Below are 16,421 nucleotides of genomic sequence, written 5' to 3' on the forward strand. Positions count from 1 at the left end.
GATTCCTCTAGTCCTGCTCAAGTGAGGTACGCTTGATACTTGCCTTCCATTTCATCATCATTGCTACATTATAATGCAGCATAATAACAATAATATATACTACTATATTACAGTTCATTTTATTATAGTAATGATCCAGATTTTATATGAGACCAGTTACAATAAAAAGTTTACATTATATTTTTATGAGGAGCGGCAGCTGTAAACAGAGGTGATGCTGAAGTCTGTGCTCCTCTCATATATGTGTCTGTTTATTATCAGTGTAGGAAAAAAAAATCAAAAATGTAATCCTTTTTTTGTTTGTTTTAATCCCTGATGGAAACAGAGTAGAGAGTTGTGTTCAGAGCTGTAAAAACAAGACGGTTTTTCATTATTTATTCCCAAATTCCTGAATACTCCACTGTTCATTTCTGATTTGTTCTGATTTTGTTAATGTTTTGTAACAAGAATTGTTTTTTAACAGAAACACATTTCAGATGCTTTTACACTGACAAAAAAAAAAATCCTCACATTTTCATCATGGCTAACTCCAGCTTGTTGCAGTGTGGCCGTTTGACTCTTTAATAGAATATGTTTTTAGCTTCTGTCTTTTAGCTCCAACCAGTTTCCACACTTTTTAATTAATCCCTTTTTTCCCCTCCCGTCTTCTTCCACAGCGTTCTGGCGGGTTGTTCGGCAACCATGTCAACTACTACAACCAGACTGATGGCCGCGGGTCCTTCCCACAATCTTTCACTACCCAGCGTCCCTTGCACATCAGTCAAAAGGGCTCACCCTGTGAAGGTGAAAGCCCGTCCCATGAGAAGCTCATGGACTCCACCACCTTCACCCCTTCCTCTTATTCCTCATCGGGCTCCAATGCCAACATTAACAATGCCAACAACACGGGCATGGTCGGGGTCACGACCCAGGGCGTCAGTAGTCAATTCCCGAGTCCTTCAATCAGCACTGTTGACGGACACACGGGGCAACCGCTCACCCCCATCCTGCTGCCAAGATCTGCATGGTGCTTTCCTCCAAAGAGGTAAGAGAGCACAAGCAGCTGTGGCCCAGCAAATCTTCAACATCTTTCCTTCACATGAGAGGAGTCATTTGTGTGCCCTTGACCTGAGTATATTAACATATATATATCATCCTCATACTTCCTGCACACCTTGTGTTTATTAACATACTTAACAAAATAACATTCTAGTATGGAGGGTGTCATTTTATTTTCCTGTTTCCTTCACATTCTTTTCCCTCCTTCTCTTTTCCTATCTTTTATTTCTGGTGGCGAGCAGGACGTGTTTTTATGACAACCTCATGCGGTATGTTTCCAGGGGACAGAGAGAGAGAGTAGTGTGTGTGTGTGGGTGTGGCCTGTGTTAGACCCCTAATTGAGTGTAAACAGGTGCTAATGCTATACAAATGCTTTGATTATTTACACAATGCTATGCATAAAATGCTTAAGTCGCCATAGCAACATCAAGATAACAGGCTGCCATTGAAAAATCTGCAACCGAAGCCTTAGAAAGTGTGGTTGGGGCAAAAAGACCAAACTCTTTCTGGCTTCCTTGTGCAGTTCTGGGTTAGAAACAATGTAATTATGCTGAAAATAATTTTTAATACAATTTTACTTTTTTTGTATTTAATATAAATACCCTATAGTCACTTCTCCTTTTAGAAGCCTCAAATTATAAATGAGTGTAATAGAAATTCACAGCACTGTCATATGTGTTTTAAGTTTATGTTTATGTTTAATTTTTAGTTTTACTGGAACTTGTTTTGGACAATTTCCAATATCAGTCAGTTAGGAAGCTTGTATAAAAACTTGTATAGCAACCATGTAGAAAAAAAATATAATGTGAAAATACTCTCTTTGTTTTTTATGCCGTTCTAACCCAGAGTTTGCTGCAGAGCCCTGACATACCAGCGGATTAAAGAGACATTTTGACTTCTTGTAACTTTTTTTTCATCACCAGGTTTTATTTTATGTTAAAGAAAATCAAACATTAACCAGAATTTTTATTTAAATAATATAATTTAATAGATGAAGAGTGTTAAAGATGATTTAATATAAAAGGTAAATAATTACAGATTGTTTATCGAAGTGGTGACATGCTATGACTGCTGATCTGGTCAGAAATAAAAAAGAAGTCAGAATGTCTCCGAGCCGAAGTTTGGAGTATGAAATAGATCTTGAAAGAGGTGATGACGTGACATCTTTTGAATACAAAAACATAACAAATCCAGTATTTTTATTAAAGGTCAGACATGCAAGAATTTCATGTGTTTGTAAATGTACTATCCTTCTCCCTCCACAGCAGGGGGTGCTATAAATACAGTATGGATGCCCTGTTCCTGTAGTTGGTGTCCTGACACAGCAATGCTGTTGAATACACTGTAAACTTAAAATTCAGAAGGATTTCGACGTGGTTTTTATGAAGTTCTTGCATGGTTTTCTTTTTTAAGTAAAGACAGAAAAGGCAAAAAGTTACCAGTTACCTTAAACTGATACTTTAGCAAAAAGTTAAGCAACTGTGATGTCATTACTCTGCCTGTCCAAATCTTTGTTTTCAAAGATGTCTGCTCCTCCATCACGCTAATGGCGTGTCATACTCCAGCTGTTGTCTAACGCTTTTTACCATTTCGCTTTTATAAGAAACAGCTCTTCCTCCTTTTTCTTTTGATCTTTTTCCTCAGTCATGCAGTATGTAAGCCTCACCTGGTTTCTCAGTTTCTCCCTTCAGAGTTTACATTATTTTTATTTTCATTTTTTGCTAATCAGCTGTTTATTTTTTTGTCTGTGTCTTTATGTTATGTTTGTCGTGCGTCTGCATACGGGTCTCGTACCTGTTGTTCTCCCTGTGGTCTGTGTCGACGTTCATTCTGTTTGTGTGTTTGTTTGCTTTTGCTCGTTTGCCCGGTCCGTTTGTAGCTCGGACTCAAGCGACAGTCGCCTGCCAATCATAAGACGAGGCGAGGAGTCGATGGAGGAGACGTATGATGAGAGCTATTTCGATGACAGGGAGTACCACGAAGACGACCATTCGCTGTCTTCTGACATGTACTGTCGACGAAAACAAAGAAAAATATTTAGCACGTCCAGGTTCTTACAGTTTGCTGCTAATAACACCGCTCTTTATGTCCCTGTGTGTTCATACTAGGCTGGTGTATCAGGATGAAACATGTAAGCAGTTGACTCCCATGGAGGACGCAGGAGATGTAGAGGACAGAAGAGGAGGAGGAAGTTGGCAGTCTCCCAGGAGAGTCTTCTTCTGTCCTACTTCTCTGGGTAATTGCACAAACACAAACAATTCTCAATTGCTTTCCAAAAGAGTCTACTTTTGCAACTATTTGCATATTTTTATCTGCACTGCAATGGTTAGGGAGAAGGTCATCCTTCCACCTGGAGTGTCTCAGGAGACAGTCCAGGCCAGACGTCTCCCAGAAGACAGCTGTGCCCTTACACCTTGTACATCATCAGGTAAACAACACCAGGATTAAAGGCTTAAAAAAATGTTTTGCTTAAGCATTTTGATTGCACAGGGTTTTTTTATATATTGTCCAAAGACTTGATATCCAATTCTGATATCAACCAACATAGGCCTGGTAATATTTATTTATTTATCTGTACAAACCGCTGAATGAGTTGCTGCAGCATTCTGCATACAATCCCCTGCTTATTAAAATAGTTTAAATAAATAAGCTGCAATGCTGCCATTTAGTGACTTTTACTTTATTATACATCCATTTAGCCCCGAAACTATTTTTAGGGCACATATCCTTTTGCGAAACCCTTGCTATTCCCATGATTTTTTTAAAATCCCAAATATAAAAAAAAGCCAGACACTGCAACTATGAAAATATTGTAGATATGATGTATTTTTTTTTCTTTTGGTCTCTCTCAGGCTCTGGCAGTGGCTGGTTTGAGCCCTCTATTAAGGAGGAGTCACTCACCAACGCTCTTCAGCCGGCTGTGCTCTACGCCTCCAGCCAGTCCCACAGGTAAACTTGTGTCACAGTCACAAAACCAGGTCAAAAAAGTGTTCAGTTACCAGCAAATGTGACGCATGATGATCCGAGGGAAACGTTTAATTTGAGTGAACAAGGTCATATTGAGTTTTGTCATGTTTCAACATGTGCTGTTATACTGGTATAAATAAAGGTTTTCCTTTTTGTGTCTTAGCCCATAGCAGTGATGCCTCCTACCAGCGAGTGCCCTCTTTGAGGCTAGAGGGCACAAACTCCCATGAAAAGCTCAATACCAGCCTGCCCTCTGTCAACTGTGGGCCCTGGTGAGACCACGTACTTTTGAAATATAATGTAATATACATAATATAATATATTATAATTACCATAGTGGGGGCTTAACTTTTTATGACAACCATAGGTACAGTGACAATAATGGGAGCAGTCGAGGGCATAGTCCCATCCCCAGTGGCTCAGCGTCCAATCAGAGACCACGGCCGGTGTCGCTAACGGTGCCCTCGCTACTGGGGAAAGACTCCAGCTCGCTGTCGCATGGCAGTGCGGGAAGTCTAGTGGAGGCGGTAAGTTTCTGTGTGAATGCAGGTGGAACAGGACAATTCAGTGGTTATTTGTGGAAAAACAAAGAATTTGAAGGGTATGGATTACCTCGGGAACAAAGACTTGCTACAATGTTCTCAGATGTTTTTTCAACCGTGTTTAATCTTTTCTCCTCCACTCCCCTCTTCCATTTTTGTCACATTTCCCCCTCCCTGTTTCCATTCCTGGTCCTTGTAACGTCTCCTTCAAGGTGCTAATATCAGAGGGTTTGGGTCAGTTTGCTCAGGACCCGTCATTCATCGAGGCAACCAAGGCAGAGCTAGCCGATGCCTGTGACATGACCATCGAGGAGATGGAGCAAGCTGCCAACAACATTCTCAACGGCAACGGCACCACCAAGAACTCCGTGTCTAGCACCTCCTCAAACTCACAGAACAGCCCAAATGGCAACCCCACCTTCCACACAGCAGCAGCAGCAGCATCAATGCACAGGGACCGTGTCCTCAGCTCTAATCCCAGCGAGGACATGGGAGAGGCGGGAGGAAGCAGAAGCTCCATCCATGGACCGTCCTCTGTGGAGGAACGGCAAGAGCTGCTAGCCGAGGAGAAAGTACAAGATGAGGAGGAAGAGGAGGATGAGGAAGATAATGAGGAGCAGGAGGAGGTAGTGGTTATAGGGAGGGAGGAGGCACTACACAGAAGCTCAGCTTTAATGGGAGGTGCACGGCAGAGGAACAGCGGGCTGCTGGAGGACGAGGACATGGAGTGCGTCACAAGTTTGTAGGAGTCTGCTCCGTGGGTTCAATCAGCCAATTGGCCCCTCTGACATCATCAGACACTGACACCGGTCAGTGCTAGGTCACAGCGCCGTGGCTGGCTCTGTCTGTCCCCGCCCTTAACACACTCACACACACATACACGCACACCCTCCTCACACACACACACACACCGTCTGCCTCTCTGCCTGATGTGAACTGCTCTGGACGATGGCTGCCAGTGAACCTTGAACACCCGGTCACAACTTTGTTGGTTTCTATGAGTTTGTATGTGTGACAATGTTTGTGAGTAAAGTGTACCACACTATATTCTATATTATCTGACTGTATGCTTGTAAGAGTGTGCGTGTGGTCAAAAGTTTTCTCTATTTATACGTGTAGAAGCGTCCTCACCACACATGTTTGAGTGTGTCTCTAAAGTGCCTCACAGTTTTATCACGTCCTCAAAGTGTGATGAGCAGAAGAGTAGAGAAAAGACAGAGGAAAGGCAGGGAGGCGGCAACACAGACAGGAAGTCCTTTTAAGGATTTCCAGCAGTCTACGACGTGTGTCTGAAGGTTTCATTTTAACTATGCCTACGTTGGTGTTGTGTTATCCTTGTCTGTGGCAGCCATGAAGCCTGGTAGGGGACAGCAGACCAGGTTGCAGGGGGTCAAGGGTTAAAGTTAAAGTCCTTCTTTTTTTTAACAGATGATAAAGATGCGCTGTATTGAGTCAGCCAGGGGCAAACACAGCCTCTTTTTGAATTTCTCCCTCCTCTTCCAAAGCTAAGGAACCTTGGAGCACAGCCCTGCCAGCCTGGGAATGGATTAGTGACACCGCCACCCTCAACCAGGAGGGGGAAGGATTTGAGGGACGGACCAACAGCCACAACCGGGCTGCAAAAAGGGGGCCACAGGCAGAAAGAGAAGAGACAACACTCTCTGCCCAACAGGAGTTCACCAAGATCTTTTTTTTAACAACCGAGAGACATTTTTTTGGAGTTTTCTGGCGAGTTTTTTTCTTTGACCACGCCTACTTTCTGCTCCATCAGGAATTTGGAGGAGCATTTGGTAGCTAAGACAGAGACAACAAGCCCTCTTTTCTGCCTCATACCTCACCATACCTCAGTACTCCTCCCTCCTCTTTGGTTCGTCAGACATCCCTCCCTCTTCCTCCTTCTCTTCCTCCTCCATTGCTGGGTTATTTTTACTTCCTCCGTCCACAGGGGGGACATGAGTGTCCAGAGATGGCATTGGAAGATTTTTTAAAAAGGGGATTGAGCAAAAAAAAACAACTTTCCATGCTGTTGATCTGCACAGGATCTGTTAATCAATTCCACTTCCTTCTTTGAAAGCCTCCTCTTCCTCTCAGCGTGGATTTGCTGCCACACAAACACAACACGTAGAATCTCCCTCTCTTTACAGACCACGCCCACTATGTATTTAATAGTTAATATTGTGCAAAACTGGCTAGCCATGACTATTTTTGTTTTCTATTCATGATGGTATTTGGTTTTAATTTATCCTTGATTTGTTTGCACAATCGGGGTGCTGGTCTTATAAATGTATTTTTGCTTGGATTTACTTTAGGAGAATTTTAAGAGGTTTTAAGTATCAGAGCAGGGCGATAGAGTTTTTGCGTATGTGTGTGTGTATGTGTGCATTTTAGAACAAGATGTACTGTATGTGTGTACGAGTGTATGCGTGTGAGACACTGTGTGTATCTAAAGAGGCCCCATCCATGGACCGTCCTCTGTGGAGGAACGGCAAGAGCTGCTAGCCGAGGAGAAAGTACAAGATGAGGAGGAAGAGGAGGATGAGGAAGATAATGAGGAGCAGGAGGAGGTAGTGGTTATAGGGAGGGAGGAGGCACTACACAGAAGCTCAGCTTTAATGGGAGGTGCACGGCAGAGGAACAGCGGGCTGCTGGAGGACGAGGACATGGAGTGCGTCACAAGTTTGTAGGAGTCTGCTCCGTGGGTTCAATCAGCCAATTGGCCCCTCTGACATCATCAGACACTGACACCGGTCAGTGCTAGGTCACAGCGCCGTGGCTGGCTCTGTCTGTCCCCGCCCTTAACACACTCACACACACATACACGCACACCCTCCTCACACACACACACACACCGTCTGCCTCTCTGCCTGATGTGAACTGCTCTGGACGATGGCTGCCAGTGAACCTTGAACACCCGGTCACAACTTTGTTGGTTTCTATGAGTTTGTATGTGTGACAATGTTTGTGAGTAAAGTGTACCACACTATATTCTATATTATCTGACTGTATGCTTGTAAGAGTGTGCGTGTGGTCAAAAGTTTTCTCTATTTATACGTGTAGAAGCGTCCTCACCACACATGTTTGAGTGTGTCTCTAAAGTGCCTCACAGTTTTATCACGTCCTCAAAGTGTGATGAGCAGAAGAGTAGAGAAAAGACAGAGGAAAGGCAGGGAGGCGGCAACACAGACAGGAAGTCCTTTTAAGGATTTCCAGCAGTCTACGACGTGTGTCTGAAGGTTTCATTTTAACTATGCCTACGTTGGTGTTGTGTTATCCTTGTCTGTGGCAGCCATGAAGCCTGGTAGGGGACAGCAGACCAGGTTGCAGGGGGTCAAGGGTTAAAGTTAAAGTCCTTCTTTTTTTTAACAGATGATAAAGATGCGCTGTATTGAGTCAGCCAGGGGCAAACACAGCCTCTTTTTGAATTTCTCCCTCCTCTTCCAAAGCTAAGGAACCTTGGAGCACAGCCCTGCCAGCCTGGGAATGGATTAGTGACACCGCCACCCTCAACCAGGAGGGGGAAGGATTTGAGGGACGGACCAACAGCCACAACCGGGCTGCAAAAAGGGGGCCACAGGCAGAAAGAGAAGAGACAACACTCTCTGCCCAACAGGAGTTCACCAAGATCTTTTTTTTAACAACCGAGAGACATTTTTTTGGAGTTTTCTGGCGAGTTTTTTTCTTTGACCACGCCTACTTTCTGCTCCATCAGGAATTTGGAGGAGCATTTGGTAGCTAAGACAGAGACAACAAGCCCTCTTTTCTGCCTCATACCTCACCATACCTCAGTACTCCTCCCTCCTCTTTGGTTCGTCAGACATCCCTCCCTCTTCCTCCTTCTCTTCCTCCTCCATTGCTGGGTTATTTTTACTTCCTCCGTCCACAGGGGGGACATGAGTGTCCAGAGATGGCATTGGAAGATTTTTTAAAAAGGGGATTGAGCAAAAAAAAACAACTTTCCATGCTGTTGATCTGCACAGGATCTGTTAATCAATTCCACTTCCTTCTTTGAAAGCCTCCTCTTCCTCTCAGCGTGGATTTGCTGCCACACAAACACAACACGTAGAATCTCCCTCTCTTTACAGACCACGCCCACTATGTATTTAATAGTTAATATTGTGCAAAACTGGCTAGCCATGACTATTTTTGTTTTCTATTCATGATGGTATTTGGTTTTAATTTATCCTTGATTTGTTTGCACAATCGGGGTGCTGGTCTTATAAATGTATTTTTGCTTGGATTTACTTTAGGAGAATTTTAAGAGGTTTTAAGTATCAGAGCAGGGCGATAGAGTTTTTGCGTATGTGTGTGTGTATGTGTGCATTTTAGAACAAGATGTACTGTATGTGTGTACGAGTGTATGCGTGTGAGACACTGTGTGTATCTAAAGGGGTGAGGGGTTCTTTCTCTCTATCAGTATGCACCTTTTACAGATTGTATCTATTTATTTATTTATTTTTCCCAGAGGAGAAAAAAATGTGTGTATGGAGGTGTGTGTGTGTCTATGGACGTGTGTGTGAATGGTCACTTAAGTATTCTAAAAAGCTGATTTTAAGCCTAGAAATTAAATTAAGGTAGCATTACAAGTATGTTGTGTGTGGAAGAGGGTGTGTGTGTGTCTATGGACGTGTGTGTGAATGGTCACTTAAGTATTCTAAAAAGCTGATTTTAAGCCGAGAAATTAAATTAAGGTAGCATTACAAGTGTGTTGTGTGTGGAAGAGGGTGTGTGTGTGTCTGAGTGTGTGGCTGAGAGTGTGTTATAATGGGCCTCCTTAACACAGGGTTACCATGGCACGACAGGCATGCTTCCAAAGCTTTGTGATTTCTTTAGCACGGTTCTTACTTTTTAGCCAAGCTGCAGAGTCTTCAATCATCTGTTAATGTGCAGACTTTATTTCCAGAAAAGTCGGTACAGTTTCTAAAAGTTTTTTTAAAAAGTCTGTAACACAACCATGCAAATAAACCACAGCTGACATCGGACTTTTCTTGTGAACGTCACCAATTTCAGGCTTCAGGACTGAGCCTGTGGTGGATGTTACTTTTAAACACTCTTGCTAACTCACCAATGAGTAAGAGCGAACTAATTAACTTTATCATTAAAAAAATGTGTTGCAGGCATTTCATTTTAAATATTGTTTTATGTAGTACAAATCAGTCAGATGATGAAAACAAATTCATTTAATTTGTAAAACGTAAGAAAGTGTATGTACTTTTCTGGAGAAAGGGTCTGTGATTATCCATTTATTTATATTTCTGTTGTAAATCAAAAGGACTCCAGAGTGAAATGTCAAGTTTACAGTGTTGGCTCATGGCCGTTGCAGCTTGGCCAAAAGGTTGGCCATTTGGCAGTCGCTGCTCATCACTGAGGAAGGTCGCTCTAAACTGGTAGAAGCACCAAAATCCTACTGCCACAGTGATGCCTCGTAAATGGACTGCAGGGCAGCATGAACTGATGCCGCCCCCTGTTGTTCAGCTGTTACACACCGTAATCACACAATCTCGTCATTTTACTGGTTGTTAGGACTTTAAACTAATTCTTATCATTGATATGATTATTAATATTAGGGCTGGTGTACAGATGCTGCAGGACCTCTAAATCACATCTCTGTGTCGGAGGTGTGTGCTCATATCACAACAGAACATTCTGGCAACTCTTTCTGTCTCTAATGTATTTCACCTGGTTAAATGTTAATGGGGGATTACATTAAATACAGGCAGTACTTTAACTGAGTAGTATTTGCTTGGTAAAATTATTTTATTTGGTTGAACGAGATTAAGAATATCTAAGGGAAGGTTGTGTCAACAAGGATCACCATGACTTTTTTTTTCGTTGCATGTTGACTGCTTTTTTGTCACTGATGTCAGTTTTAGACCATCACTCGTTGGTTAATGGTAATAGGATGGATTTCGGCCCTAAACATTAATAATAATAATTGAGTCCCTTATTTGTCCCAAAATGGGGAAATGGCTGCCACACGGGACGCACGGTTGTTGATTGTTTGTTCATTTGTTTTTTAGAGTTCTGACATTAAATTGAAAAAGTCAATAAAAACTCGGATTGACTTAAAATTTGTTTTGGAGAAAAAGAGAATTCCTTAAAAATCTCCATGTCTATTCCATGTTTTTATATTTTTTTTTTTTTTGCATAATTCAGATTTTAATCACTTTATTTTTTAAATTTTTGACCCAAAACACTGAGATAAATGTCCAAACACAGCAGAAGAAGTAGTTTCCATGTGGCTGTTATCTTCTTGCTCATATAAATGTTTTTTGTGAGCTGACATTTTTTTTAACTATCCATCTATTTTCTACCGCTAATCATTTGCAGGGTCAAAGCGTCACATTTTAAACCAAATCATTACTTTTCAGTTACACCAGAGTTTATATAATTATCTGTACAACTAGTCAAACATAGTTGGATAGAAAAACAGTGTTTTAGGCCATAATTACTCATATATGAACATAATGCCATATATTCTGCATCCTGTGCCAGTAACAGACTTTTATTATTATTATTATTATGCAAAATTAAATGTGAATTATGAATGTGTTTTAGTGGCAGTGCTGTTGTGGTCCATACTGCAAATCTCTGTGTTCCTCTGTACCACCTAAGACTATACTCTATACTTTGAGCTTTGTTTTGTTTTTATTTTATTTTTTTCAAACTCGCTACATTTGGAAAGCCATTTAGCTGCTTCCCCATTTTATGCTAATTTTTCGAAACAAATGTTCCATTTTTACATTTGGCTCTGCTACTTATCAACTTCTACATAATCCAGTGGAACAGCTATAAATGCTACGGTCAAAGAATATTTATAACGAATATTTGTATGAGAAATTCCAAAACAAATTACATCAAAGAAGGTAAGGCAAGCTGAAGCTAACGTCAGCTAAAGCTAAAGTTTTCCACATTAGGTAACCCTATAAAACCAGACTTGTTGATGCTGGTGAAAGATTCAGTGGTCCGTGCTGCCCCCATGAGGAGAGGAACTATATTGCCGTTTTTTTTGTTATTATTATTATTATTATCGCCTGAATTTTGAGGCCTGCAGTGTAACAGTATGAGTGGGTGTGGTCCTGTGTCCCACAAGATATGCAAAAACAATGCAATAACTATGACTGTATAAAAGGCTCCGGAAGTATATACTTGTGTAAGTAGTAAATGAATCAAAAGATATGTTATCATAGGTATTATGTTCTTTTTGTGTCATTTAAGGTAAACTCAGTGATTTCCACCTAACATACTTGAAACCAGGTACGTTGCAGTGTTGTAGAGTGAAGATGTTTTTGTTTGTTTTTTTAAGTGTCACGATGTTGGTTCTGCATTGACCTTATAGTCATGTTTTCACTCATACTTTCCAAAACCCGCTACATTTAAATTTCCATTTGCTCTACCCAAATCATGTACCACTACTATTTTGCATATCTTGTGTCCTTTGGGCTCAAAGTGTTATTTCAAGCCATTCATATGTTGTGATGACAGAAATGTTTAGGGCAAACGGCAGTATTTTAAGACAGCGTTACTTATTATTTGCATTCAGTTTCCACTGAAATTGTCTTCAGTGTTTACTCTATCGTTTTCTGTCATTCATAGTTGGTTATTTAATTGAAGAAGGACCAAATGACCATAACCAACAGCTTTTAACCATTGTAATGATAGATCGATAGACAAGCGCTACTGTGTTTCACCCTGATGTCTGTATCTACGCAGCAGTAAGTCTACTAAAGAGAATTTAAAGTTTAACCCCAGAACTCAGTTAGTGCTGGATCCGTACAGCATTATTGTATTTTCAAAGAATAGTATTTGAGTATTTGATAAGGAAACTATGAGAGTTTTGGAAATTTCACAGACTGTTTATTAAATCAATACTGACCAAAATCGAGCCCTAGAACCAGACCTTGGACATGCTGAACCTTTCTTAAAGGAATAGTGCTACAATCTTTGCAAAGTGTTTGACCTTGTGTTGTACTTGAGTTCGTCAGACTATCAATCCCAAGTCAGGCCTGTTTGTGTAGCTGTTCAGTGAACTGCCCCCCACACCCTCTTTTGAAACTCCCAAGTGAAAACATTCCCTTGTGTGAAAGACAAAATGGGAAATAAAGGGCGTGGTTTCTTGTTGTTGAGTGACAATCGATTTGGTGGTTGGTACGAGGAGGATTGTGGGGTTTTAGCAACACAGAGAATGTTTGGAGAGTGTTTTTATGGATTGTAGGAGGTTCGGATTCTAAGCAGCAGGTGGCGTTAGTTCATTTTCTAAGTTGAGTTTAATGTGCATGGGATTTATCTCTTTGGGGTTTGGGATAATAAGTGTTGGTCCTATGTGAATGATGATATCTGTTGTCTCACCACTAGCCTATGATTGTATATTTTTATACCCCATATATAGCAAGATATATAAATAAATATATATAAAAATATATAATATTTAATCACCAGAATGTTATAGAGTAAGAAAAGGGCAGAACAGTAACCTGGGAATGTAATTCGTACAAATATAGATTAGAAATGGTTTGTATCAGCCGGCTGATTGAATGTCAGTCTGAGTTTAGTTGCCCCGTTGAAATGCCTGCGTTTTTCACCAATTACCTTTTAGACCAGGGGTTAGCAATCTTACCTTGGAAAGCTAAGTGTGGTCTCAGCCTATCACTAAAAGAAGGCTTTGACACTATATTATTTTGCTGTTAGCCAACATGCTAAACAGTCCCCCTTAGAATAAAAAACTGAGCTTCAAACACGTTGTTTTAAATAAGGATTTAGCATGAATTTTGAAACTTTAGTGACAGGTTTCACCAATAGTACTAGCTAATTGATATACCAGTAAAGAAAGATTGCTCAAGTCCGATAAAAAAAACAAAACATCCTAAGCCAGCCCAAAATATGTTCACTGTTTCCCAAAGCTAGCCTGTTGTTCCCTTGTGTGTGTCTTATCTTATGTAAAAAAAAAATAGCAAGTTAGCGTCTGAAAAGTTAGTGTCTGGCTTTAGCACCCAAACCTGCTCATCCTACAGCAGTACATTAACACACATATAGCCTTTACACTTTCAGAGTAATTTATTCAGAAGACTGAAGACTGTCAGGAAGAGAACTTGAACTGTGTCTTTATCCTTCTCTTGATTTGTACACGGCGCAGAAAGTAAAGTAGTTTAGCGTCTTGCAAAACTAATAGTCTACATCATTACATCACTGCAGCCTTCATATGTGTCATATGAGTTTAAATGATTACATTTTATACATGCACAGTGATCTAAATCCCCCTTTTTATGCATTGACCAGAGAGAATACTGTCTACGTTTCTGTTACTTTGATGCTGATGCTCATGAAAGCTTTAGGGAATTTGAACAGAAGGAATATATTATTAAATACACATTTACATTACAAGTTCTATTTTTAAATACTGTGTGTATATATATAGAAAGAGAGAAAAGTATATCACAATTATTAGAGATATATATATGGAATGATAGCCAAGAGAGAGATTTTGCAGGATCAAAAGTGTTGAAATCTAGTTTTGAGATGCAGAAAAGAGGGTTTTGAGGGTTTTTATTGGTTCGTGATCAGCAGAACATTTTCACTGTAGGTTTTTAATTGGCCGCTAAGTTTCCTTTAGGTGAGATTAGGCCTTTTGTCTGAGTGTCACGTCTGAAAAAGCCAGATTTTGACTCAGTGATAATGATGTGTTTTCTGACTCGCTGACATTATCAAACCAAAGGGCCTGATTCAGATAATGGGAAGCAAACACTGGAACAGCTTCTTCTGAAAGGTTGTCGGTGCATGTCACTTGTTGCATGTTGAGTCTTCACCCATCAGTTTTGTGTAAAAAAAAAATAGTATTAATTCACTGGTCAAGTATTTAATGGTGAGGAACTGAAGTATAATTTCCCTTCCGTGACCTCTTCAGTGTCCAGTGGATGAGCCAGATAAATGACACCTGCCTGCCCTTTGATTTAGGAATAACATTGGGATGTGCTATGAACGAGTGTAGCGTCGACTACAGCACCCCCATGTGGCGATGTAAAAGATTTAAGACTTGTGTGAAATCTTGTGTTTTACCCACCGACTCTCGTTGTTATTTACACGTAGATGCCACAGGATTAGAGAGAATAGATGTTTTTGGTGAAGGGACACAGTGTCTAGCGTCCGTTGATGGAGTTTTCTGAGCCAGTTTGTCTTTTCAACTGTGACTTTGTTCAGGGTTTTTAGCTGCAGCAGATTCTTCTATTCTCCGTGGTTCTGTGGGTCTTGTTCAGAACCCTGAATGTTCACGTGCACCTGCTTCTCTCCCACTGCTTTCTTCATGCAACTTCTGCTGTTTGTGAAGCTCTTCTCAGTGACTGCAAACTCCTTAAAGTCAGAAATGTTGTCTCCTCTATTTATTTTTACAAGTCTAATCTGTGATTTTTCTTTGAGTTATAGTTTCCTAATTATGGACAGAATAATGAAGGTTTTCACTTAAAAATGTATGTTCAGGATAAATTAACCTCAGAATATAAAGTCAGGTGGACTTTTCGATAATAATTATAACACAAAAAAAATCATATTTTTTTCCCTTTCCTTTTTACTTTTCACATTAACAGTGAACTTTAAACAATAGTCAAAAATGTGAGGATTTTGCTTTATCCCAAGATTTCTAAATAAAATGGCAAAAAAAACATCCAATTTTCAAATTAAAGAACAATAGTCAGATTGATTTCTGATTTTTAAAAAAGTAAAAAATTGTGTAACATATGTGACTAATACTCGTGGCTTCCAGTTGGTGAGAAACTGTTTAAATGGCGAAATGCAACTTTAATTACTGCTCCAATCATAGCCTGTTTATCCAAACATACATTTTGTCACAGTTCACTGTCATGAACAACATTTACAAGAAAATAGAAGTAGAATCCAGTGAGTTGATTCAGTGGCAGGTGATCAGAGCTCTGATGTTTGTTCAGGTGAAGGTCTGACGTCAGGGCTGGTCAGCTGGTGTCCAGTGACCATCTGTGGTCGTCGTCCACTCATCATGCGGTGTGTTTAAGGGCCTTTGACAGGATGGAGCTGTTTGTTTTTCTGTCGGAGAGTTGATTTTGTGTTGTTACAGAATGCAGTACGTAGTGATTTAAGTTAGGATGCTACTGTTTAAATGTAGTCTTTTAATAACTTTATTTATGGTCCAGAAAAAAAATCTGTTTTTATTTTATTGCGCTCGCAGTAGCTTTGGAGACAGGTGGCTGTTTTGTTTTCCTCACATGAGTTCTTTGACATAAGCCACGCCCTCTGAACTCTGTGAGGGATTTTATTGGTCCTGAGGTTGCTTAGTGACACTGGCCCAACATCATTTGGTTTCCTTGGTTACCATTTTGTCCTGGGTGATGACTGCAGGGTCTCACCATTGACACATCCTCTTCTTCTTCTTCTTCTTCTTCTGCTTCTCTTTTTTCTAAATGATAAATGATTGTTTTGGTTGTTCTTTTCTTTTCATTTCATTTTGGATTTTAGTAAGGAAGAATACAAATTAAATAAAATCAGAATATTACTTCAATCACTTTTTCTACTCCTATTTTCAATAAAAAGTGACAAGAAAAACCAAACAAAAAGTTTATTTGTAAATAAGCCGTGTACAGTTTGTATCTGTAACTTGTCAGTCTGTCTTTGGTGACAGAGTCTGTCTTGCTTATAACGCACGCTAACAGTAAATAAAAAAGGAAAAAAGTATATTTAGACTGTATGGTCCCTTGAAAGCAAGTTTTAAATTAACATCTGATGTATATTCCTGTAACATTGCATTTTTATCTGAGGAATGATGTTATTAAAAAATTGCAAATAAATTGCATTTCCTACAGCAGTGTTTTTACTCGTACTCAGACCAACTGTGTCTGTAAAGATTAGAATTCTATA

The 16,421-nt window shown here is 40.2% G+C and overlaps 1 protein-coding gene across 1 annotated transcript in view; it reads left to right on the forward strand.

Moving 5' to 3' along the window:
* The window catches only part of cacna1c (calcium channel, voltage-dependent, L type, alpha 1C subunit), a 173,587-nt gene extending 167,429 nt beyond the window's left edge, over positions 1-6,158 (forward strand). The window contains 8 exon segments of the mRNA XM_025057260.1: positions 657-1,024; positions 2,918-3,046; positions 3,147-3,274; positions 3,369-3,466; positions 3,891-3,987; positions 4,169-4,277; positions 4,373-4,532; positions 4,760-6,158. Coding sequence (XP_024913028.1) covers positions 657-1,024; positions 2,918-3,046; positions 3,147-3,274; positions 3,369-3,466; positions 3,891-3,987; positions 4,169-4,277; positions 4,373-4,532; positions 4,760-5,293 — 1,623 coding nt within the window. The 3' untranslated portion in view covers positions 5,294-6,158.
* Positions 6,159-16,421: the final 10,263 nt, after the last annotated feature.

This window comes from Cynoglossus semilaevis, chromosome 8 (assembly GCF_000523025.1).
Source record: "Cynoglossus semilaevis isolate Cse_v1.0 chromosome 8, Cse_v1.0, whole genome shotgun sequence".
NCBI classification, from domain to species: Eukaryota; Metazoa; Chordata; class Actinopteri; order Pleuronectiformes; family Cynoglossidae; genus Cynoglossus; species Cynoglossus semilaevis.